Below are 27,121 nucleotides of genomic sequence, written 5' to 3'. Positions count from 1 at the left end.
TTCTCGAAATGAGTGCACAGGATTAATTCACGACGCTCTTTTTCGTACGACGACATTTTTCCAAATTTACAAAAAAATTACAGTGAAGCATGGCCAACGTGATCTATACACTCTTAACTGATTATAAGCGAAGGCTGAAGATATAATTCCTAAAAATTAAATTTCTACAGCGTTTTTTTCGTGATGCAATTTGATGTGACACACCCTTTAGTTGTAAATAAAAACAAAAAAGTAGGGTAAATGATCTTGGTTTGTCCAATTTGGGGTGTTTCTACGCAACTAGTAAATGCAAATCGATTTTTCTTCATGAAAATCACACATAATCGATACGAGTTTGGGTTTGTTGAAAAGCCCCAAGTCTCTAGTTGCTAATACTACCATAAGGTGTTGAAATTATTCAAATTTTTATGTTTTTTAACGATTTTCCTTAAAGTAGAATTATGATCATGGTTTGACCACCTCTGATCATGGTTTGCCCAAAAAAATGATCATAGTTTGTCCGGGTTTAGAAATCTCCATTTTTGAATGAAAACATTCGAATTCACAAGTAGATGTTGCATTTATCATTGCTTGAGTTTACTGTCATCATATTGATTCATTCATAATTTAGGCTTTCTTCAGAATATTGCCTTTTCTTGGGCATTTTAGAAGTGTTCACCTCAACACACTCAACACAGACAAACTTTAAATAAACAAACTGCAGCGCGCCAAGCGGTTGCCACAGAAATCATGTGGACAAAACATCATTATTGAATTGGACAACTCATGATCAGAATTGAGTTCATCAAAATGCGGTAATTTAATGGTTTAGCTATGTAAATCCGATACAAATGGTGAGCAAGCATGATGTTCACAATATTTATAAGTGTTGTAATCCAGAAAAGGTCTGAATACGTGCCAAATAATCATCTGGTGATCGATTGAAGGTTAGCTCGAATGAGGGGCGCATTGACACAAGTAGAAGGTGTATTTTATAATCCTTTAAAACATGTGAATTCCTAAAAATATACTATCAAACTACTATAAATCATGTAAAAGGCAATTTCATTTATATGTTTCGAAACATTCGAAGGCCTTATTTGACACAGGAGCGCTGAATTAGAGCATTCAAAAAAGTGGGCAAAACATGATCATATTTTCGACTGGACAAACCAAAATCATTTACCTTAATCTACAAAGAGCAGCTTGATGTAAAATTTCGTCTGCAGAAAATAAGGTTCTCATTGTTATCAAGTATTTTTTTGGGGAATTTTTCGTTACGTGAGTGTTTTACCATCACTTTTCTTCCACTTTATCGAATCAGCAATGAAGTTTTCTCATTTTTGTTCCAGAAAAAAAACTAATGAAGTTGGGTAAGACGGACACCCCACCAAAGGGAAAGACAAACATGTTGTTTCGAAAACAATTTGAATATCTCCTCCTTCTTTTCTAACAGATGCTCACTAATTATGTTTGTATTTGCAAACAGATATCATGGACAAATCAGCAGAACGATTTTTAAAATGAGGGGCTCAAAATGAAAGGGATGTAAATTACATCATCAATTTCTCTACATTGACTCTCTCTTTTAGTTATAACTAACCAGCAAACACATTCCCAGCTGTATTTGACAATCTGGAAGATAGGTCAGAACCTCATCTATCGAATTCTATAGCAAACTCAAATTGGAACATTTTTGCAGTTGAGAAAAAGTTGATTAGGAGAAATCGTTCAAATCACTTACACCCCTTTCCTTCTGAGCCCCTCAAATGTAAACCGAATTTATTATTCCGAATGCTATTTTAGACATGAAAAAATGAGAATAATGATAAGCCCTTCTAGATTAATTTTTAAAGCTTATTTGAAAACCTCCAAAACTTATTGAGTACATAAACATGAATTTTCAATTAGTGTCCATCTTTCCCGACTCATTCTTATATTTTGGAAGATGCCGGGCACATTCATTTTGCAAAGTTTTTGCCTCAAAAACAAATCTATATATATAAAAATGGATTTCTGTCTGACTGTCTGTCTGTCTGTCTGATTCTTATGGACTTGGAAATTACTTTTGCATTACTCGTGAATTAATCAAGCAAACGAAACCAAATTTGGCATGTGAAGGTTTTAGGGTGCAATAAATTATTCTATGGTGGTTAGATACTCCTCCCCCTCTTTTAGGGTGGGCTGTCATACAAATGAAAAACAAATTTCTGCATAACTTGAAAACTAATCAAGCAAATGGAGCCAAATTTGGCATGTGAAGATTTTAGGGGGCACGAAACGTTTCTATGGTGAATAGACACTCCCCTGTATTTATTCTATCATATTTTCTGTATCCAACATTTATTCCATGTAACGGAGAAACATGTTTTTTGCAAGTGGTTGAAAAATCTTGAACGAGAATTGTGTCTGAAAATAATCTGATATTATAATGATGGGTTTGGTAGAAGTGCTAGGAAATTTATAGTAAAAGGTAAATTCAACGGGGTCGATTAGAAATCAATCAATGAACAGTTCTGCGATTGGACTCATGAACTTGCGCTCAGTAAGAAAACGTGAATGTTTGAAGGTATTGATAACAAAAAACTAATTTTTGGGCGGGACGAAGTTTGCTGGGTCAGCTAGTTTTATTATAAAAAGAGGTCTAGGTTATCAATTTGTGGTTAGATAGCTATATATTTTCCGTGAAATTTACTAAAAAAAAATCAACGATTAGTTAAGGTGTCCGTCTTTACCACCCTTTCCTTATTACTTCATATTATCATATTATCGCTTACGTTGACTACAAAGAAAAAAAATATAACGTTAGGTTGAGTTTAAAAAATCCATTTTTTTACGTAAACTTCAATACATTATTTCGCATACTAAGAGTAATTCGATTCAGATCAAATGTGATTAATAATCGATTTTGAATTTTTAAGAATATAAAATAAAAAAAATTAAAAATCTTTAAAACTGTCAAAATTGTGAAAATATCGTAAATATTCGAAAAAAATTGTAAAAATCGTAAAAATTAAAAAAAAAGTTCGTAAAAATAATCGAATTCGAATAAAATTGGTAAAAATCTTCAAAATTTCATAAATTTCATACAAAATCTGAAATCGGAAAATATAAAGTCTGAAAAACTAAATATGTGACATCAAAAAAACTTTAATCCTGAAGACTACAAATCTAAAACCCTAAGAATCATAATGCATATACAGAAAAAAATGAAATCTAAAATCCGAAAAACTGAAAATCTCGAATACAAAATTCTTAAATCCAAAAACCTGAAACGATGTATAAATAACTTTATCTTTTTGTATATCAGATCCTTGGATTTTAGATTAAATTTTTCTTGAATTTTGAATTTGTAGGATTTTAGTTTATATTTTTATTTCAGATCTGTTTATATTTTTTTCTGTCGATTCATGATTTTTTAATTTCATGTTCCGAATGTTTTTATTTGTTTTTTATTTATTTTTGGATTTTATTAGCAAAATTAGCAAGTATAATTTTTAGATTTTTTGTTTTCCGAATTAACGATGTTCGTATTTTTGTGTGATTTCAGATTCTTAATTCAGATTTTCCATGATTCTGGACTTAAAATTTCAGGATTATGAATTTGAAATTTGATAATTGATATAAGTTATAATTGTAGTATTCCAGAATAACGGAAATCCAAAATCTGAAAACACACAAAAATATGAACATCGGTCATTCGGAAAACGAAAAATCTAAAAATTAAAAAGTATTAAATCCAAAAATAAAAAAAAATAAAATTCTAAAACTTCAAATTCATAATTCTAAAATTCAAAATTCGAAAAACTTAAAATATAACATTCTAAAAAATTGAATCCGTAAATCTAAATGAAAAAAAAAACTAAGAATCTAACATTCAGAACATGAAATTAAAAAATCATGAATCGATAGAAAAAAATATAAACAGATCTGAAATAAAAATATAAACTAAAATCCTAGAAATTCAAAATTCAAAAATTCAAGAAAAATTGAATCTAAAATCCAAGGATCTGATATACAAAAAGATAAAGTTATTTATACATCGTGATCTTGAATCCCTTGAATCCTTAAATCCCTTATGGGTTTTTCGCAAGACTTAAGAAGTTAAAAAAATATCCAAAGAAATCAATTATTCAAAAATCTAAAATTTTAGTGTTCAAAATCCTGATACCAGAAATCCACCAAATAAAAATATTAGATCCAAAAATTAAAAAAAAACACAAAAATCGAAACCCCGTAAAAAATAATAGAGGAACTGGTACAAATTCGGTACCCCGTGGGTAATTTGGTACCCACCCGGATCTCCGGCGGTAATGAGTGCACTCTGGTGGTGAATAAAAAAGTGTTCTAGTAATGTAGCAACAAACGTCAGATGCCAAAACCCCAAAACATCCGAGTTTTGACGTAGGACTACGTCCTACCGGAAGATATAGGGGGTGAAATGGAAATCTAGGCACTGAACAAGTAGGAAAAAATGCAAGATTTGGAACGCTTATAACTCGAGCATTTCTCAATAGATCGCAAAGGTTTTTGCATCAATTGATAGGAAATATATCTACGCATCTATCATAATGAATAACATTTCATTTTTCTTGAGATAAATAATTGAATAATTGTGAAATATCAAGCATTGTCCAAATGCACTATGTGCCCATTTTTGATTGGTCCATTTTGTGCTCCTCAAATCGTACCGGCAACCAGAGCAGCAGCGAAATAGAATGAAGCACGATTGGAAAGGAAAAAGAAAAAAATTAACGAAACATTGGTCGCAGTCTCACACATGCGTAATTCTCGAGCCAGCCAGTCAGCTTAAAAATCCCCGCTCCGCTGCCGTAACGATCACCATTCTTTGTGTGGACACCGACTGGACAACATCGTTGCTGGACGGGCTGGACGGCGAGGGATCGAGTGCCTTTCTCAAGGCTAGAGACGAATGAACTGCAAAAGTTTAAAGTCTCTATAATACAATACCTTCCTTCCTTCCGTAACGATCATTCTCATTCAAACCGTACACCACATCGTTTCGCATCACATCACATCAACAAACCAACCCAAGCAGCCATGTCTGGACATGGTAAAGGAAGAAAAGTGAAGGGAAAGGCAAAATCCCTCTCGAACCGTGTTGATCTGGAGTTCCCCGCGAGGGTAGCTAGGCCGAGCGCGTTAGTACCAGTGCACCAGTCCACCTAGCCGGCGTTATATAGTTTCGGCCGCCGAAGTGATTGAGTTAGCTGGCAAAGCTGCTCGCGACGATAAGAAAACCCGCATTCGGAACAGAACACATTCGGTTCGGTGGACATCAAGACAACAGGCAGTTGCAGCGAGTGGCGAGTGGCAAACGCAATCGCAAAACGGCATCAGGTAGCAGAAGAAAAAAGTTTGTTCTTTATACAAACTGCTTTGGTGGCAAATTCAGAACAAGGCGGCATCGAGGGCGTTCGAAATGGTTTTTTTTCAAAACCACGAGTACTAAGTTTTCTAAATTGGAACCATTCCATAAAACAAGGCGCTTTTCAGGGCCATTAAACCTTCCAAAAAAGAGTTTAGGAAATACAGTTCAATGCTTTCTAAAACATTATCCAAAATAATAATAAAACACAAATTGATTTTTTCATAATTTGTTTGCCAGGATCTGATGAGTATGTGAATTTGGCAGTTGTTCTGAGCTTATTGATAGTTGGGGACTTTCCTGATTATTCAATTTTCACCAATTCTTAAATTGTTTCCAGATTGAAAGTACAGTAATTTACAATTAGTTCGACATTTAGCTAATTGGACGGACATGTAATGCGACTTATTTAGTTGGACATTTTTGTAAACATAGAGATCCAAATTATGACCCCACATTGAAAGTCGACACTGTACCACTGTCATCGCAAATGTTCAATTACAGGTTAAAATCGCCTCCAATGCGACACTGAGTGGCGCTTCGGCACGTCGCATTGAATGTAATTTATTATACAACATGTCACAAAGCTGGATGGGAAGAAATTTTTCAACTGTGAAAGCTGTGGCGAGTGGCAACAAATCGCTAAACAGGAAGGTTTAGCAGAACAAGATGGGGATATCGAGTGATAACAAAACAATAAACTCTTTAAATTGAAGATAATTTTGTGATCCTGAAAAGGACCCTTTTTAGCATGTGCATGTGAATGTGAATCCAACGAGCGAACAAATCGTAATGAATGTATTTTTTTGCCATCGCTCCCTTTTAACGCTCATTCGTTCGTCTCGTTGGACTCGCCCCTATGGCTGAGTCTGCCGATTTGTCTCTATCCTGAGAGTGTGTACCGCTAGAGTATAAAACATGCGGACCCCAAAATAATATCTTATTTTCTTTCAAACCGTAAACCCGTGTGGTTGTATGGCATCGGCATCGTGGACGTAACAAAGGAGGACAAGTTAAGGGAAAGGCAAAGTCTCACTCGAACCGTGCAGGTCTCCAGTTCCCTGTTGGTCGCATTCACTGATTGCTCCGCAAGGGTAACTAGGCCGAACGGATTGGTGCCGGAACACCAGTATACCTAACAGGGATTATAGAGTTTCGGCCATCGGAGTGCTCGAGTTGGCTTACAAAGCTGCTCACGACAATCAGAATACCCGCATCAAGAACAGAGCAGCTTCGGTTCGGCGCTCATCAAGGCAACAATTAATTTCAGTGAGTGGCAAAGTGTTTCTCCGGCATGTCGCATTAAATGTAATTTACTGAACAACATGTCACAAGCTGGATGGGAAGAAATTTTCCAACTGTGAAAGCTGTGGCGAGTGGCAAACGCAATAGCTAAACAGGAAGGTTTAACCGAACAAGATGGGAATATCGAGTGATAACAAAAACACAACACCAAAGGTTCTTTTCAGAACCATCAACATACTCATAAAGAGTAAACAGTAAACTAATCCATTTTTCAGGTAGATAGGTAGGTATTCACGTAGGAGAAGAAAATAAAACAATATATTTAAAATATATATTTAATAAAAGCTGTCCCCTTTGTATAGTCCTACGTCACTCCGGTTATGTCCCCGACATTACCCACCCGTATTTTTTTTTAAATTAAGTTTTGTTGTTTTTGAAATCTCGAAAAATTTTTATGTGCGTCTTTTGAATAATCATTAAAAATGGAATAATGAGCCGATTTTAAACATTAAAGCTGATTTGGATCAAGAATTTGATGTTCTTCAACGAATTCGAGTAAGTGCATCGAGATTTTAATCACAAATTTCATAGATTTCATTCCAAAGTGAAAATTCGGTATGCGGGTAATTTGGCACCCCAATGTAAACATAGTTTACTTTTTCTTGAAAGAATAGTTTTCTTGTTCCTCTTTGTTTTGTAAAATTGCATCCTTTTTCGTCAAAGTTGAGTTAATTCACGTAGGATAGTGTACTTCACTTCTATTTTGTATGAAAATATAAAAAAAAAATACATTTTTCAGTGATTTCAAAACGATTCTTTTAATTTGAAGAAAATAAAAAAAAATGGGGTGCCAAATTCATACCCAGGCATCTCGGGCACTCGAATTTGAGTTGTTTCACTTCTATGCTCAAAGCTCCGAGCCAAATCAAAATTTTGGATATCGGTTTGCGGGGAAATGTCCGCAATAGATCCCTTCATAAGCTGACGTAATATGAAGAAAATCCGAGCATTGGCGAAGAGCTAAGACCAAAGAAAAAAACAAAATGAGGTACCGAATTTGTACCAGTTCCTCTATCTTTTTTTTAATTTATACATCGTAAACAATCTATGAATTTTTGCAAGTATGAAATTGTTGAAAAACCAAAATAAAAAATTCAATAAATATAAATTCACAAAAACTTAAATTTGAAACTAATTTATTTGTGCATCGCAAATGAGGTTTTATATGTCTTTTTGAGGTTTTGAGGTTTGCAAGTCTTAAATAGTTTGAAATAAAAATCCAATAAACCAGAACTGTAGAAACTGAAAATCTAAAATTTGTAGTTCAGAAATCCAATGTTCCAAAAACCAAAAATTCGAGAATACAAAATTCAAAAATCCAACACCCTGTAATTTAATATCAAAAAGTCTTATATCAAAGAATCTTGTATCTCAAAATGTAATTTATACATCGTTCATCAATTTTCAGAAATCACAAGTCGTTAATCGTAAACCATGAATCCGTTTGTCATAAATCGTAAATAGTTGCAAATCGTAGGATCGTAGCATTTTGTTGTTTTCAAATATTTGAGTTTCGATGATGAATTTTGAGTCCTATTGTCGATTCGTTTTATTGCGGAGGTATTATGTGTTTCGAAATACGTCGTCAGACGGATCACCATGTGCAGAAATACATTCAACATTACATTTCATCAACCAGTTGAAAGTCCTCGTACTATTTTCAGTACAAATGATCCTATCCATGATCATCGCAGAAGAATCACGCTATAGAAGCGACCATTTTGGTCGTGAATATCATACTAACATTCCTTTCAGGTTTCGTGGCAACATTAGATTGGAGAAATAAAAACAAAACGTTCATTCTAACTCTCATTATTCTATCGATGATTCTGTTCCTCTGGTCCTAAGCTTGAGTTCGTGCGGACCAGATTACCACCAAGCCCAAGCGTCATTCTACGTATTTTTGAGCAAATTCGCTTGTGCAGATCAATTACGTAATGCAATTATGAAATTTATAGTTTACCCGAACTCAATCTCAGAGCTAGAATCTCTGAATGAAAATCACAGAGTCAAAAAATCAAAGTCTCAAAATCTCAGTATCTGAATCTGAGGACCATAATCAAAATCGAAACGAAAAGGGAGGATTGGAATGAGAATCAGTCTAATTTCTCTAATTTTGTGCGGTCACAAATTTGTTCCAATCTATCCTCGAGCCCAAGTCGTTGAACCAACTAGCAGTTGTCAACCCAACAAAGCAAACCCATCTTCATTCGAAGATCGCGAAGATACAACCTAAAGCACGACATATCAGATAGAGCGATTTTGACGATGACTCTCTCACATTCAATAGCCTCGTAAAGCTGTCCGCAGCGAATGGAAACTGTCATTAATTAAGTCCGCGCCGGACAACACATTTTTCTTCATCCACCCTCCAATAGTGCCCGAGAAATAGACTCCAAGATCAATACTCGGAATCGCGGAGGTTCAGCGTGGAGCAGCACCGCATCGCAGTGGAAAAGTTATGGCACCTCGGCCCATGCCTCCCCATAACATCGCTGACAGCTCGTGTGTGTAATTTATTCGCTTAACCAAAAACGGGTATTTGATTATTCCTCGCGCGGGGCGCGAGTATCTCTCCCTCCCGCTAGGCCAATTCACACCTGGAACCGGGAGGATTTTGCCTTGACTCTATGGCGCGTTGTGTCGAAGAATGTTACAGTTTTTTTATGTATCTCCTTTTTATGATAGTGCGAAACTTTGTTATCGGGTGCTGCTTCGCAGCGGAGATCGGAGATCGCTTGATAATCTCAAAGAAATACTGCCGTGTGGAAGAATTAATGGGTCCATTTTTCGTTGTCAAATCCAATTTAAATATCCCCTAACTACCTCCGATTCCAATTCGAACCTGTTGATTAGATAATGAAGAACCAGATTCGTCACGGATATCGGGCTTCCCAAATCTGCACATAATCAGAATCCCCCGCCGGTGTGCTGTCCCAAGAAAACTCCATCATTATGAAATTGTTCAAATTGCTGATAAACGCGAATGTCCGGGTGTTTGAGTGTGTGTGAGTTGGCGGCGTCCGATCATCAATCACCTTAGCTACCTCTTTCCCTTCTCCGCACAACACAATGGTCAGATTTGGGATCCTTATTCCCTTCGACTTGCGTTGATCCCTTCTTCCGATGTCATCGGAAAACATCCCAAAGGATCTAGATGTAAATAACGAAGTCCGTGGAATCAAGGGCCGACTGAAGCGGACGACGAAAATATTTGTGTTGTTTTTTTTCGTGTGTTTGTTTTTTGCGGTTTATTTTCGGCCGAATAACACACCATTTGAAGAATTTCACATCATTAGGAGGTATGTCGGTCAGAATTCACTAACAAGCCGAAATTTATTAAGATTGGCGTTTTTGGGTAAATGTGTGTGTGTATCTTTTCGTTCGACAGTCAACGCTTCTGGATTTGTACGTTTAATTGTCCCCGAAAGGTACACGCGTGGAGATCTGAGGATTCGAAGTCGAATGTTTCCGGCGAATTTTGTGAATCGGGAGAACAGATTCTTTCTTTACTTCAAAACTTTCACTGATACAAGCTTCTAGAAACATAGATTTTTATGGACTGTTGAAGACATGCATACATTCAATTATTTCCAGAAAAATAGTCGAACTCCGTTCGATGATCCCTACGCATCGAAAATCATAAAAACTTTATTCCTTCCTACACATTAACGAGTAAAAGATATAGAAAAAGAATATTATCGGAAAAGCGTACTCAAATTTAACGACTCTCGAATTGCCCATCCTCGACGCTATTGGAGGGGGGCACTACGCACCGGTGGCACCCGGAGCGGGTCCCGAATGTAATAAAAGAGCTTCAAATTTGGTGTTCCGTTTTTATTGACCTCTTCTCTATTGATACCACCTATCCACAGCAAGTTTTGAGGAAGCGCCCATAGAACAGAACATTTTATGGACACGAAGCGCGGGGGTATTAAATAATCCGACGATTTTTTTTTCTTTTGTTTCTCGTTTTCGAAGCCTAAGTTGAGCTGTCATAAAACGGTTTAAGTGAAAATCGAACATTGCGATGGTTCGCCCCGGAGGGGAAACAAAAGCAAAAGAAGATCGGTCACATTTGATCGAGGAGATCGCGTCGTTGCTTGTTTTTCGTTTCTCCTCATCCTCTCGTGTGTCGACGTTTAGTTGCTTCTTATTAAAAACCAATAAAAATCATTGCTCCCACAACAGCGCGGACTACTACCGATTATGGGTTTTTGACTATGTTCGGTGGGGGACAAAGGTTGATTAATGTTTTAACCAGCATGAGAGAAGCTCCGGTCTCCAAAGTCAACCGGTTGTCAATTCTTGCCTCGCGGTGTCATGATCGATTGGAGGGAATCGAGATAAGTGGACCAAACGGTCCATAGGTGCCCAGTTTCTGGGAATCATTAAATGTTGTAATCGGCTGCAGGAGATTACGGTGAATGATTCCGTGAAGTACCGTCCCGTTTTGGTGATTTGGAAGCAATAAAACGCCTGAGTTTAGGTGACGTTTTGGTGAAAATGGTTCCTAACGAAGGGCCATCAATAGGAGCTGGTTTATGGTTTTTATTTCTAGGTCAACCGCTTAAGCTAACGAACAGAAGCGGTGTTGTTAAATGGATATGTGAAAAGAATGGTCGAAGTTTAGCGTGTCACAAGCTTCAAAGACGAGGCTTTCGCAGCCAAATTGGTCGCCACTTACTAGCGAACGATCGTAAATTCCCAACTCAGGACACTTCAGTTGACCATTTTATGTGTTATTATGGAATAACTACGTGCACGAAACAATCCTCAAATACAGAGAATTCAGTCTCAATGTATCCAAACTTCAAAGCTTGCAACAAAACATATCGGACTGTTTGTGCTATTAATAATACAACAATGAACCCTCATATCAACTGTTCTGCAGTACGTTTAACAAAAAGAAAACACTTAACCCGATGCGGTGATATTGTTTAAATCACTAACCTCACGGTAAAATACATCGTTACCCAATAGAGACGATAGGATTTCGATTGCTCATGCCGGCCATCTTGGGATCTGAAGTCAGGGATGCCATTGAAACATCGATGATTTCCACGGTTTTTGGTTTATGGTTTTTACGATTTAAATTGCGAATAAAAATCTAAAAAATCGTGAACATCACAAAAATTCAAATATAAAAAATCGTTAAAATCTTCGACTTATGATTAACGATTCACGATTTTCGATTTTCGATTTTCGATTTTCGATTTTCAATGTTTAGATTCTCTTGGTTTGGATTTTTCGATTTTTCATTTCATGTTTATTTTTTGTTTTTTTCATTTAATATTTCGATTTTTCAATTTCTCGACTTTTCGATTTTCAGTTTTTCGCTTTTTCGATGTTCGATGATCGATTTAAATTTCAAAATTTTTATGTTTCTAATTCTCAACTTTTTCGTATTTCCCATTTCCAAAATTGAAGAATTCCAATTTTCACGTTTTCGAGCTTTCATATCTCCATCTATTTTTTTTTATCTCCATGTTTTTAATTTGCAAATTGCGATTTTCCAATCCGATTTTCCGATTTTCGATTTTCAAATGCCCGATTAAAAAATTCACGATTTTTGTTTGAACATGTAATTCTATTTTTCGGTTTCGATCAGAAAACGCGACTTGTGAATTTGTCACTAACAGTTTATTTTAAACAGTTGATTTGATTCCAAGAGGTGAGCACTTCGTTCGAGATTTTATTTTCAACTGACTGATGTCTATCCATCGCAATGGATATTGAATCTCTTGTTCTGAAATTATGGGCTGATCTTTCGTATCCTAGCTGTTAACGATTGTAGTAATTGCACGGTGGGTTCATGCCATGCGAATATCAGAAATTCATTTCCTAAGTTGCTAACTTTGGGCTCAGGTTTAAACAATTTAAATATTTTCGAATCAACGATCAACATCATTCATCTTATTTTAAAATATTTAATTTAACGATCAGGTTTCCGATTTTTCAATTTCTCGACTTTTGGATTTTTGGATTTTTCAATTTTTCGAGCCTTGATGTCTTGATCTTGATTTTATGATGTTTAATGTTTGAATTTTTAGATGTCCGATATTCAGATTTTCGAACTTCCCATTTTCAGAATATAAGATTTTCCATTTCACCTTTTGAAATTATCGTAAATTTTCATAATTCCAATTTGTAAAATAGGATTTTTCAATTCGATTTACAAATTTTCATTTTTTCGGTTTTCAAATATTCAAATTTGCTATCTTGAAATTTTCGACTTCCTGTTTTTTAAAAATTTTTAAATTTTTTTTATTTGTTTTTTTTCGCCATTTTAGTTTTTTCTATTCACCTATTTTCAGATTTTTCTATGTTTGATTTTTCGATTCTTGGATTTCTGTCTTTTTCGATTTTGATTTGGTTTTTCGAATTCCGTTTTTCACATCGTTTTTTTTTTAAATTGAAGATTTCCGATTTTCATAATTTCAAATCAATGATGCAAATTTTCGTATCTCCAATTTGCAAATTGCGATTTGCCCATCCGATTTTCATTCTTTTATGTTTTCGTATTCAAATTATTCAAATTTCATATTTTGTACGATTCTTTGTTTGTCTAACTTTTAGATATATTGATTTTTGGATTTTTAGATTTCTCGATTTTTAAAATTTGTTTCTCGATTTTTTCTATTTTTCATTTTTCTGATTTTGATGTTGATTTCCGAGTTTTGATTTTTAATTTTAAGATTTTCGATTTTCAGCTTTTCGAAATTCCTATTTTGAAAATTGAAGATATCCGATTTTCACATTTTCAAATCGATTTTCATATTTTCGTATTTCCCATTTGCAAATTGCGATTTATCAAATTTTCAGATTTTCCTTTTTCAAATGTCCGATTTGTCAATTCAGGATTTTGAAAGTCAAATCATCAAAGGGCCTGGCCGGGTAAGGGAGTAAAAAGTGCCCCCAAGCCAAATCCACTAGCTGTATGTCAAATATTGTATAGGATATTAAATAATAAATATTTTTTTGTACCGCGCAACACTGAAAAAAGTCTGAAAAACACATGTCTAGAAAAGCCGTAGGAACACATTTCAATATAAATTAGAGTAGTACTGTTTCTCTAAACCCCAAAAATTTTTTTTTTAAATTTCAATACTTTTTTTAGTACTTTAATTTATGATAAATTTTTTTTTGACAATTTTTCTTGATGCACCGTAGTAAGATGCACATTCAGTATTTTTTTTTGAATTTTTATCTCGAAGCTTTTGAGGATGGCGTGAAATAAACGAAAAAGTACGTTTTTCACTATAGTACCTACGTCAAACCACATAGGGGTTCAAATAAACCGCTAAAATTTCTTATATAATATCTTATACAATATTTGCCATACAGCTGGTGATTTGGTTTGGGGTCACTTTTTACTCCCTTACCCGGCCAGGCCCTTTATCTAATTTTCATATTTTCTTATTTTTGATTTTATGACTTTAGGATTTTTTGATTTTTTGATTCGATCTTCCGATTTTTCAATTTCACGACTCTTTCGATTTTTCGCGCTTTTGATTTTCGGTTTTTGGGTTTTTACGATCATGACAATATTTATTATTTTTAAGACTTTTTAAATTATTACGCCATATACGATTTTTGCTATTTCCACGACTTTTGACGAGTTTTACGATTTTTACGAATTTTATAATTTTTACGATGTTTACGATTTTCGCGATTTTTACGTTTTTAAAGTTCCTTATTTCTTACTCTTTTCAATTTTCACGATTTTTGAGGAAAATTACGATTTTTGTTAAAAATCGTTCAAATTTTTACGATTTATTCGACTTTGACAACGATTTTTCCGATTTTTTAACAGATTTTTGTGCTTTTAATTACCGATTCTAGAATTTTCGTTTCTCAGACTTTTGTATTTTTGGGTTTTTCATTTCAAATTTTAGGATCTTTTTGGATTCAAGATATTTTTATTTAGGTTTCTCAAAAAAAAAATTTGTTTTTCGAAATTCAGTTTCCAGGATTATAGTTTTATGGATTACGATTGTTGGTTTTTTGATTTTTGAATTTAAGATTTTAACATTTTTTCCGATGTTGCAAATTTTTGGATTTTACTTTTCTAGTTTGCGGATTTCAGAATTTTATATTTTTAGCTTACAGATTGTTGGATTTGAGATTTCTAACATTCAAATTTTGGTGTTTTGAATTTGTGATTTCAATTTTTCTGTTCTTCGAATTTCTGTTTTCAGAATCACGCATTTTGGTTTTGAGATTGATTGCAGATAGATTGCAGATTGTGGAATTTTTTATTTCAAATCTCATTTTTTTCAATTTGTTGGATTCAAGATATTAGGAATCCAGTATCTTGGATTATGGCTTTTCATTTCATAAATTTGGATTCATGATTATTCCCGATTTAAGGCTTCCAAGAGTCATCAACGATTCACGATGCGAGAGTTACACTTCATATTTATATATATTTTTCATATTTTTATATTTTTTAAAATTTGTATATTTTTATGTTGTTATATTAAAGGTGTTTCGAGAAAACAGGTATACAAATAATGGAAGGTATAAAAGAATGGAAAAAGTCACAGAAGGGTTGTGTCCGAGACACGACCGCATAGTTAACGTAGGATTCCGTTAGGCTATCTGTTGATGTTGGTTATAATTGAAGAATTACATCGTTAAACTCTTTGCTAATGATTTGGTGGCCCTGAAAAAGGCTGTTTTGTTTAGTTGTTGGGTATTGTTTGTTCACTCTACCAGTGTTTACCGAGGGATGATGGCAGAAGAATGGTAAACAGTCGTTGTGCGTTTTCCAAAGTTTTCTTCGCATCACCTCCAGAGATTTTGCTTCTTCTTTCCGTAGCCGTTTCATTGATCAACCAATTTAACGCAGAAGCTTTTTCTTTCTTCCGACTTTCCTTGTCTGCCGCATAAAGAGAATGAGAATTTTTAACTCGTTGAATTAACTCATCATTCTTATTGATGCTATCCTTCCAAAGTGAAGCATACCATCATAAACTTATCGCAAGCTCTCAAAACGTTGGGTTTTCCACACGAGAGACAGAAGACCATTTTTGGTAAAAAGTTCCGTAAACCTATACTTTCCAAAAACGTTCCAGTCGTCCATTTTTCGCACCATAGTGAACAAGAATGTTGCCTTTGTTGCTATCAATATTGTTTCAGTGCTAAGTCTGCTGGAGCTCCACTGATACGTTCGAAATCGGTCAAATATCAAAAAGGCCAATTGGGCCAATAGTCGAAAGTATCTCTAATCGTTTTCTAACTTTTTTTCGGAATCAATGACAGAAAGATCAAGGATATATCAATGCTTCATAAGCTTTAAAACCAGTGCTTTGGCCGATTTTTTAAATCCATCAATCTATTGATGAACCGAGTGAATATGTAATCCGAAGCTACTCGAATTCAAGAGTTTTTCTTCCCCATTTTGAACGTCCAATTCACTTAGTACCGTCCGTCGACACAAGAAGAAATTTGTTCAAAAGTATAAATCCCGACCTTCTACAACGGCTGTATGTTGATTTATGATGCTTGAGAACGCCCCAAAACATTGACGCCTTGTAACTATTTACCACCTCCATCTCTTCTTCATGTGCACCCGTGGCCGAGTGGTTAGCGTCTCACATTATCATGCCGGGTGTTCGGGTTCGATTCCCGTTCTGGCCGGAGGATTTTTCGTCAAAGAAATTTCCTTCGACTTGCACTGTGGTCACGCGTATTCTAGAGCTTGCCCCTCGGAATACATTTAAGGCGTGTTATTTGGCTTAAGAAATCTCAACTAAGTATTAATAAATGACGCTAGTTAATGCATCCATTGGGACGGCAAAAGTTCCACAGGGAATGTAGACGCCATTCAATAAGAAGAAGATCTCTTCTTCATCCCAAAATCTGACATCCGTCTGCAGCCTCTTTGTAGTCTTGTTCAAAAGCTCGTCGAAACCAACGACGAAGTATATCTTACAAAGTTTCATCGAGCTTAGATTTAGAATTCGGGGCAAAGCCAAACATCATCATGAAGCTCAGTTTATCACGCCCTGGTTAGAACTTCTCAGCTTTTGGTGTCATCAAAATTTTCTGATCACTGCTATAATCAAAATTCTAATTGGCGGTATTTAATTTTTTTTCCAGATTGATTATGAAATTCCCTGATTTTCCCTGACATTGTTATAAATCCCTGATATTCCTTGTTTTTCAAGGTGTTTCAAGGTAGTCGACACCCTGGTATCACTCACCTTACTTGCACTATAAAAATGCTCCCGACTTGCATATATTTGCAATGCCTGTTTCCCCCAGACAGCTTGGTTTTGATGTCTCTGTTAGGGAACACATTTCGGTAGGAACAATAGTTCTCCCTACTTTCATGTATTTGCAATGCCGAATTCCCCCAAGCAGCTCGGTTTTGATGTCTCTGTTAGGGACCCGCCGCATGTGTCGTCAATTTCGACCAATTAGAAGTGGATATTTCCGTTAGGATAGGGGTTGAGATATTTCAATTGTTCGATACTTAGTTTCATGACATATATTATTTTATTCAATATAAAAAATTGTTATGGAGTGCCGGAATCAGTTGACGCAAAATTTTCATCAATGGCTGAGCAAAAAACGATTGAAATTGGACAATTTTCACGATGTGCTTGATTTTCTATTTCCAATTTGTACCCCAATATGTTCCCGGAAGACATAATCCTACGTCAAAAGGAAACTCAACGAAGATTCTGGGATTTGGAGATACGGAGATGCTTAGTATCTAAAACTTAGATTTCAAGATTCTGAGATTACGAGATACTAAGAATCTGAAATTTTGATTTTGATTCGTTTAAGAAAAATCAACCCAGGAGATCTGACCAATCATTCATCGAACGGATTATAGTTGTAAATGAGAGGTGGGTTTTATTAGTATAACAGAAAGTATTATTTGTTTAGAAAAACAGGGCAAAGCCATCCAACATGCAACGAATTGGAAAATGTTTCAAAGCAGGGATCAATCACTGTGGTACTTGCTTTGCAGTCCGTGAGAAGGACTTAGATGTTGACAAAATCAATTTTGATGAATAAACTCGTATTTTGAATTTTCTGATTTCCGGGAATCATCTGCTTAAGAAGGTATAACAATTTTGACACAAGAATTGTTCGGAAACCCTTCGCTTTTACTAAACCTTCTACTAAACCATGGAGAGAGTCAGTACTGTTCAACGAACATCCATACAATTAATGCCCCGGAGAAGAACCACTAGCGCTATTGGGAGAGGTGCCAAAAAACCCATAAAATCATCTATTCGATTCCCCCAGACGACGACGAAAGACGAGTCCATTCGAGATTCAATCGCACACGGGTACCCTTTGATGATTAATGTGTTTTCTAGGAATACTTATCTCCCATTAGAGACACAGGTAAACCCGTGGGATACACTGACCTTGGCTCATCGATTGATTGATCTTTGGCAACGCGGCTGGGAAAGCAATAAAATGAAACCAACTAATAGAGGGGAGGGTTTGTTATCATACTTACTCGTCATCTTTTGATAGTGCTGATCGTCGGTGTCGGTAAAAAACCACGTCTGTAAAGAAAGAGGAGGAAAACAGGAAATGTTATTTAATGAAAAAAGCACCGATTTGTGACATACACACACAATTCAATAAAAACACAATCAGCTTAATTATTCTAATTAAAATCGCCCTTACGAGGCGGCAGTGAAGTATTTCTCCCGAGAGGAGCCACCAGCCCGGAGTGGCGGTGTTTATGTGGTTCCCTATCTGTCATACCTTCCCTCAGTGAGGGGGAAAAGGAAAGGGGACACCCGGAGACAGGAGGAAAAAAAGCATTTTCCTCTCTTTTCTTTTCGATTGCGCGAGAAGAAAATTGCAAACCACGAGACAGACATCATCATTACACTCTGCGAGCGCTGTTATCAATCTCGGCCACGACGGCTCACGACGATCCGTCAAGGATAAGAGAAAGAGAGATAGCAGAGAACACAAAAATAAAAACAGATCTGGTTTCGACCAAATATGGTGCCATTGGCGACAAGCTTCGTAAAAGGGAAAACTTGTCAAAGTGGTTTTTTTTTCTGTTCTTTGGTTTGCTTTGCTTTTCCTCATCATGCAATCATCGGGTCAGGTCCGGATGGAGTGCTCCGGGGGAAGCAACACCAGTCAGTGTCAATCGTCAATCTTCGATCTGTTCAATCGGAACGATCGACCACAATTAAAGTGTTACTGCGGCTGCTGGCCATGCCATCGCCAGCGTCGTTGCGGTATTTATGGGTTTGCCCTAGTTGGTTGCAGGGAAGTTGCGGAGATTGAAATTATCAGCGTGTTTGGGACGGTTCTGTTGATATTTTTCCCGCTAAATTTGCCTTCGGGGTTGAATTTCCATCAATTAGGGCGAGATCTTAACGGGTCAATTAGCGGTGCGGAATGATTGCTGGCTCCGCATTTGGAGTAGCCCGGCGATGAAGTGATAAGTGCGTCTGCAACTCTGGGGTCTTTCCGCGGGATTTCAAGGTGCAAACTCTGGTACTGCCGCTGATGGTGTAGAGTGATGCTAGACGAGCAATCCATAACATGATTTATTGAACAACATACCAAACCAGTTTTGTCATAAAAAAACGACCCGATTTCATCGAAAGATATGAATACCTACAAAAATTGTTCATTTGTAGAAAATCACAAACCAATATTCCGTCCTGTTCGCCACAGACCCTTTTCTCCAAAGCATTCATTTATCGGATTCATTCACTTATCAATTAACGTTTACAAAGTCAAAGGGCTAGGCTCGTGTAAAAAGTGCCCACAAACTTTATTACCAAAACTTTGGAAAATATCTGCAGGATGCAGGATTTTTTTTTCTGAATCCTTATATGGTTCACCATAGGAGCCATGGTGCAAAACCTACTTTTAGGTGTGTTTCACACTATTATCAATAGCTGTGGGATAACATTATTACAAAAAAAAAAAAAACCGTTGGCACAAGGAACTACTTCCGCTCTAGATCAGGGGTCCTCAAAGAGGTCGATATCGACCCCTTGGGTCAAATTGGGTTTGAATCACGCTCTAGTTTTTATTAATATTTGTTCGTACGTGTATTTTTTCTATATCTGTTATTTTTTACAGTTTTTTTTCAGAATTTTTAGAACATTGAGCTCCATGAAATATTTTAGTATTTCGAGATTTTGAGACCCATTATTGTTCTGATTTTTATTGAAATCTGTTCGTACGAGTGTTTTCTATATGTGTGCTTTTTCAGAGTTATATATTTTTTTGTTTTTTTTTATAAATTTAGAAACGAAACATATTTTTTCCATTTTGAGACCAATGAGAATTGAGAGTAATGTTTGAGTTATTATTTATATTATGTATTCGAGTGTTTTTTTATGTGCGTGAATTTTCTTAGAAATTCCACAGCAATTCACGATACAAATTTTTGATTTCAGTGCTTCAAAATTTATAAACATATTCGTTTGAATTTAGAGAAATTTTTATTCGAATTGCCTGAATTACCCGCTTTAATTGGATTTGTTGATAAATGAATCGTGAATCTAGAATTTTTCCGAACATATTTTTTTGGAATTTGGAAATTTTAGAAAACAATTTTGTTTTTAACTTTGAGACCCAATAATGCTTCTTGATTTTCATTTGAATGTTTGTATGTGGATTTTCCCTATATGTGATATCTATTTCAGAAACTGAAACTTGATCTTGAGACCCAGTACTGTTCTAATTTTTTATTTATTATATTTTTTTTGTGGTTAGAGTTTTTTTTTGTAAATTTTGAGACCATATACCGCTCAAATTTGTGTTCGTACTGGTTTTATATGTGTGAATTTTTTCACAGTTTTTAAATCGTTGCACCGAAAAAAAAGGAATTGTTTTTTTTAGGTATTACGAACTTTTGAAACATATATTTTTATCAACTTTGAAACCCAGTACTGCTCTGAATTTTTATTTGAATGTGTTCGTACGTGTTTTTTGCATATTGGTGATATTTTCCAGAAATTTTAGGAAACATATGTTTCCGAGAGTTTGGGAATTTTTCAAATATGTATTGTATTTCAATGTGTATATGTTTTTTCCTATGTGTGATATTTTCAGATTTTTTTGAGCGCATTTCGCGGTATTGAAAAACATATTTTTGATTATTTCGAAATTTTGATTTTCTTTTTAACTTTGGGACCCAGTACTGTTCTTATATTGACAATGTATTCATAGGTGTTTTCCCTTATACGAGCGATTTTTCAATTTGATTTTTTTTATTCAGAGCATTACATTGTACGAAAAAACGTTTCTTTCAATTTGAATTTTTAAACACAGAGCTGCTCTAATTTTCATTTAAATGTGTTCGCACGTGTTTTTTATGTGTTTTTTCCGGAGTTTTAAGACCGCCTCTAATTATTATCAAGTGTGTTTTTACGCACATATTATTCTTCAGAACTTTTAAAGGCTTGCGTGGTACAAAATATTTTATTTTTTTGGTGTTTCAATATTTTTAAATTTAGAGACCCTGCGTACTGCGTATTAAATTTTTTATATAAAATTAAAGACCCTGCTTTAGTTTTTATTAAAATGTGTTCACATATATTTTCTTATATGTTTGTTTCTTCATAACTTTTAAAACATTATGGAGAACGAAAAAAATTGTTTTTCAATTTAAAATTTTTAAAACTTGTTTTTTTAATGTGTTCGCACGTGTTTTCAAAATTTTTATTTTATTTTAGAATTTCTGGAGCAATGCGTTGTAACAAAAAAAAAATAAGAGCATTGCGTTGCACGAATATTTTCTAAAGCATCGCTGTACAAATTTTGTTTTGTATTTTTTATGTGTTTTTTATTTTGAATTTTGATACAAAGTGCCGCTTTAATTTCCATTTCAATGTGTTCGCACGTGTGTTTTGTTTTGTTCGTGCTTTGTTTCCGGAGTTTTTGAGACCGCCTCTGAATATTATCAAGTATGTTTATACGCATATGTTTTTCTTCAGAATTTTTAAAAACTTGCGTAAAATTTTGTTGTTTTTTGATATCTTGCTTTTTTTCGAATTTTGAGACCCCGTACTGCGTTCTCAATTTTTAATGTAAATTTTAGGACCCAGTTCTGCTTTAATTTTTACTAAAATGTGTTCGCATATATTTTCTTATATGTGTGTGTTTTTTTTTATTATTTTCAGAACATTGCGGTAAATGAAAAAAAAATTAAATTCAAAATTTTGAAAAACATTTTTTTTTATGTGTTTGCAGGTGTTTTGTTCTATATGTATGATTTTTTATTTCAGAATTTTTGGAGCATTGCGTTGTAACAAAAAACAATTTTTATTGGCATTTCGAAATGTTGGTTTTTATTTTTTTTTCGAACGGGGTTTGCATGAATTTTTTTTTTAATTAAGGGACCCGGTATTGTTCTAATTTTTATTCTAGTTTGTTTGTGTACGTGTTAGTTTTTTATCAGGAAAAAATGTGTAATATGTTTTGGTATTTCAAAATTTTGGAGAACTTTTTATTTCAATTTTGAGACCCAGTGTTGTTCTAATGTTGAATTAAATATTTTTGTGCGTATATTTTTCATGTGCAATAATTTTTTTTAAATTTTTAGTGCATTGCGTTGTACGATTTTTTTTCTTTGAATTACGAAATTTAGTTTTTTTTTAGGTCCCGGTATTGTTCAAATTTGTCGAAAAAAATGTTTTTTTAAATTCGAAATATCGAAAAAATTACGGGTGACAAATTTTTTTTTGGCATTTCGAAAGTTTTTTTTATCCTTTTTGTACGATGTCTGTACTCCTTTTTTTTTTTTTTAATTTTTGGACCCAGTACTGTTCTAATTTTGTTAGAATGTGTTTTTGTACGTGTTATTTTAATTAAAGAAAACTTTTTATTTAGTTTTGGGAACTAATACTGTTTTAATTTTTATTCAAGTTATTTGTGCGGAAGTTTTTTTGGAATTTTTACAGAATTGCATGGTACAAAAATGTATAATATTTTTGGTATTTCGAAATTTTGGAAAACAAATATTTAAATTTTGGAACCCATTTTCCTTTAGATATTCTTGAACGTGTGTTTGTTCACATGTGTAATGTTTTTTTTTAAATTTCAGATTATTGCGATGTACGAATATTTTTTTGGAATTACAGAATTTAGATTTTTGACTCGGTGTTGTTCATTTTTTTATTGAACTGAGTTCATCTACCCGTACGATTTTTTTTTATATTTCGAAATTTTATTTTATTTTTAATTTTTCAAACCGTTGTTCCATTTAAATGAGCTAGCATGTGTTTTTATATGCATGATTTTTTTCTGAGTTTTTAGAGTATTGTGCTGTACGAAGAATACTGTTTCTGGCCTTCCGAAGTTTTGAAAATAGTTTACAGAAAAGTATTTAAAAAGTATTTTTTTGGAATTTCGAAATTTTGGAAAACTTTTTATTTAACTTTCCAACAATTTTCATTTAAATATTAAAAAAATTTCATTGAAAATATTTCAAAAAAATGTCTATTTAAGGAAAAACATAGATTTTTTTTTGAAAATTTGTTAGAGCAGCGCAAAGCTATAGCGAAAAAAATATTACTTTGGTGTTCCGAAATTTTGAATAAAAATGAATGAACCCGGTATTTTGTTGTTGTTTTGAATGAGTTCATGTACGTGTTTTTGATATTATTTAGAGCAATGCGCTGTCCAATTTATTTTTGAATTTCGAAATTTAGATTACTTTTTTAAAATTTTGATACTCAATACTGCTCTACTTTTGATTTGAATGTGTCCGCATGAGTATGTTTTATTTGCTTGTTTTTTTTAAGAGGTTTTGGAGCATTCTGCTGAATTTTTCAGAATTTCACGAAAAACAATTTTTATTTATATTTTTTTACATTTTCAAGTTTCAAAAAATATTTATGAATTAATTATTTATATTCGTTTGTACGTGTTTTTCTTATATTGTAATGATCTTTTTCGTTATTATATTGCAATAACGAAAATTTATTTTCATTTAAATTTTTTGGTATTTCAAAATTTTGAAAAACATTTTATTTCAAAACTAACAGTACTGCTCTAGTTTTCATTGAAATGTGTCTTTAGTTTTTGATTTTTAATTTTGTTGAATTTTTAATGCGTAGTTTTCTTGTATTTCGAAAAGTTTAAAAAAATTACACAAAAATATTTTGTATTTTTGATATATTTTGAAAATTAAAAAAACAAATTATAAGACCCAGTAGGACTCTGAATATATTTTAAATGTGCTTTCCTTGAATTTTTGCTTATACATTTTTTTAATTTTTGGGGCATTTTGGATTTTTTTTTTATGTAAAGACCTGGAATTGTTCTAATTTTTTATGAAATGAGTGAAAGAAAAACGCAAACGACTTTTTTATTTTTTTCAAAAGCATTCAAAGCGCTGTATGAAAATATCTTTTGGCTTTCCGAATTTCCTTTTTTCATTTAAATTTTTTTTTATATTTCAAATATGAGAAAAAGTAAGGAAATATTAAGAAAAATGTAACCTTTTAACGTTAAGCAGAAATTTAACTGGCTATTACATGTACAGTGGGGTAAAAATAGTGATTTTTTGAAGATTTTGCTTGAATTTTTACCAGGAATTGTTTATATCAATATTACAGCCAAATTAAGAAGTATAGAAGTAGGGTGTCGAAGAACAAATTGTAGAGCGGTTAGAGAACTTCAATTTAATTGATAGAAACAATCAAGTTTAAAATGAATTTTTAGAATAAAACTAATAATAACACATCAATTATCATAAATTTTTAAGTTTTTCACTTCTAAAATCTTATTAGAATACACTAATATAGATATTCCACTACTAAATCCAGTACTAAATTTTCTCATTTTTCAGAAAACAGCAACAGAAAAGCCTTCCGTAGCGTACATTTTAATATAGAGCCAGTTTGAGGCACCAGAGTCCGAAACAAAAACAAAAAGTTTATAACTCTGTCATTGTTGAAATTCGAACATATGCGTAGAAGGATTTTTTTTCATCAAATATGGTCGTCTGTTAAGTGTAATTTAAGAGAAAGGTGTTTTCTGACTTTAAGCGGATGGATCAAAAATCAAATTCTTCTTTTTTGTTCAACAAACGAATAATGCATGCATAAAAAATGAATAAGAAAAAATAAATGTTTGACTCGATTATATACAGGATTCGATTATATGCAGTAAAGACAAACCAGAGCCTGTATATAATCGAGTCCACCCTGTATATCGAAAAGTTGAAAAAACAAATTTACAGAAATTTTTTTTGTCGATATTTAAAAAAAAACAATGTTGAGACCCAGTAGTGCTCTGATTTTTATTTAAATGTGTTTTCCATGCATTTTTACTTATACATGTTATTTTTGGGAATTTTGGTATTTTGATTTTTTTTATTTAAAAACCCGGAATTGTTTTAATTATTATTTAAATTAGTAAAACGTTAGTTTTTGGCCTCAGATTTTTTTTTTATTTTGAGACCCAATATTGTTATAGTTTTTATTTGAATAAGATCGTACGCATTTTATAAATCTGTGATTTTGATTTGCATTTTTTAGTATTTCGAAATTTTGAACAGCTTCTTTTTAAATTTTGAAACTCAGTACTGCTCTAATTTTTATTTAAATGTGTTTGCACGTACGTTTGGTTTTGATTTTTATTGTGTGAAATTTTTAGAGCATTGAACCGTACGGAAAATATTTTTTCTTCTTTGTATTTCGTAATTTAAAAATAAATAGTATATTGAGATTCAGTGGTGCTCTAGTTTTTCTTTTAATGTGTTTGTATGTGTTTTTGTTTATTGTTCATTGATATTGATATTTTTTTTGATTATTATGGTATTGATATTTTTTTTATTTTTGTTTTGTTTTTTTTTTTTTTTTGAATTTTATGACCCGGCTTCGTTTTAATATTCATATAAATGAGGTCGTGTACGTGTTTTTTAAGGAGTTTTCAGAGCTGTATGCTGTACGAATTTTTTTTTTTGCTAAAGGGTGTGTCACATCAAATTGCATCACGGAAAAAACGCTGTAGAAATTTAATTTTTAGGAATTATATCTTCAGCTTTCGCTTATAATCAGATAAGAGTGTATAGATCACGTTGGCCATGCTTCACTGTCAATTTTTCGTAAATTTGGAAAAATGTCGTCGAACGAAAAAGAGCGTCGTGAATTAATCCTGCGCACTCATTTCGAGAATCCGGAGTTGTCACATCGGGACATCGGTAAGATGCTGGGAATCGTCCAATCCACGGTCAGCAGAGTACTAAAACGATACTTCGAGAACCTAACCATCGACCGGAAGGTGAAGAACGGCAAAAATGGATACTCCGTCAGTGAAAAAGATCACAAGCGCGTAGTTAAGCAGTTTAGACGTGATCCGAGAAGTTCGGTCCGGGATGTCGCCAATAAGCTGAATTTGTCAAGTTCATTCGTTCAGCGGAACAAGCAGCGGGAGGGCCTGCGTACATACAAGGTTCAGAAGGCTCCTAACCGCGACAAAAGGCAAAACATGGTGGGGAAGACGCGAGCCCGGAAGCTGTACACCGAAATGCTGACGAAGCCGCATTGTCTGGTAATGGAAGACGAAACCTATGTCAAAGTGGACTTTCGTCAGCTGTTGTTCTTCTCCGCAGAGGACAAATTTAGCGTTCCGGAGGAGATTCGCAATTCGAAGGAGATTCTTTTTGGCAAACTATCCAAGTTTGCCAAAAAGTACATGGTGTGGCAAGCGATCTGCTCTTGCGGAAAGCGGAGCGCCCCCTTCGTGATGGCCGGCACGGTAAACGGGCAGGTTTACCTTAAGGAGTGCCTACAGAAGCGCTTACTACCACTATTGAAGCAGCACGAGGGCCCGACCATCTTCTGGCCGGATCTCGCTTCGTGCCACTATTCAAAGGACGTGTTGGAGTGGTACGAAGCCAACGGGGTCACCTTCGTGCCAAAGGAAATGAACCCGCCCAACGCGGCGGAGCTTCGCCCAATAGAGAAATATTGGGCGATTATGAAGCAGGCCCTCCGGAAGAATCCAAAAGTTGTCAAATCGGAGGCGGACTTCAAGAGAAAATGGATTTCTGTTCAAAAAAACTACAACCTGACGTTGTACAGAACCTTATGGACGGGGTAAAGAGGAAGGTGTGAGCATACGGGCTTGGGTTCGAAGTATGAATAAAAAGAAAATGCCAAAAGTTGTTTAATAGTTTTTATTTTACTGTCTAAAATTTTCAAAAGGATCGGTCTACTGGGCGAATTTCTACAGCGTTTTTTCCGTGATGCAATTTGATGCGACACACCCTTTATTTCGATATCTTGAAAAAAAATTAAATTGGTTTTAAATTTTGAGACCCAATACAGCCCTAATGTTTATTTAGTATCCAAGAACGGATGCGAAGTATCCGAATAAAAGTTCGCCATTTCATCATTTGTTGCGTTCAGATTTCAGTTGAATCGACCTCCCTCCCATCATAACTTTCTCGCTTAGTGCAACTGGAATGCCCTCACAACC

At 34.2% G+C, this 27,121-nt stretch overlaps 1 protein-coding gene across 1 annotated transcript in view; it reads right to left on the bottom strand.

Annotated features, from left to right (window-relative positions):
• Nucleotides 1-27,121, bottom strand: part of LOC129764933 (fringe glycosyltransferase) — a 320,450-nt gene that overhangs the window by 159,435 nt on the left and 133,894 nt on the right. Inside the window, exon 3 of the mRNA XM_055764584.1 lies at nucleotides 18,162-18,210. Within this exon, the coding sequence (XP_055620559.1) occupies nucleotides 18,162-18,210 (49 nt within the window). The remainder of the gene's footprint in view (nucleotides 1-18,161; nucleotides 18,211-27,121) is intronic.

The sequence above is a fragment of the Toxorhynchites rutilus genome, chromosome 2 (assembly GCF_029784135.1).
Source record: "Toxorhynchites rutilus septentrionalis strain SRP chromosome 2, ASM2978413v1, whole genome shotgun sequence".
In the NCBI taxonomy this organism is placed as follows: Eukaryota; Metazoa; Arthropoda; class Insecta; order Diptera; family Culicidae; genus Toxorhynchites; species Toxorhynchites rutilus.
Note: the sequence above shows the minus strand (reverse complement) of the source record. Positions and strands in the feature narration are given on the sequence as shown.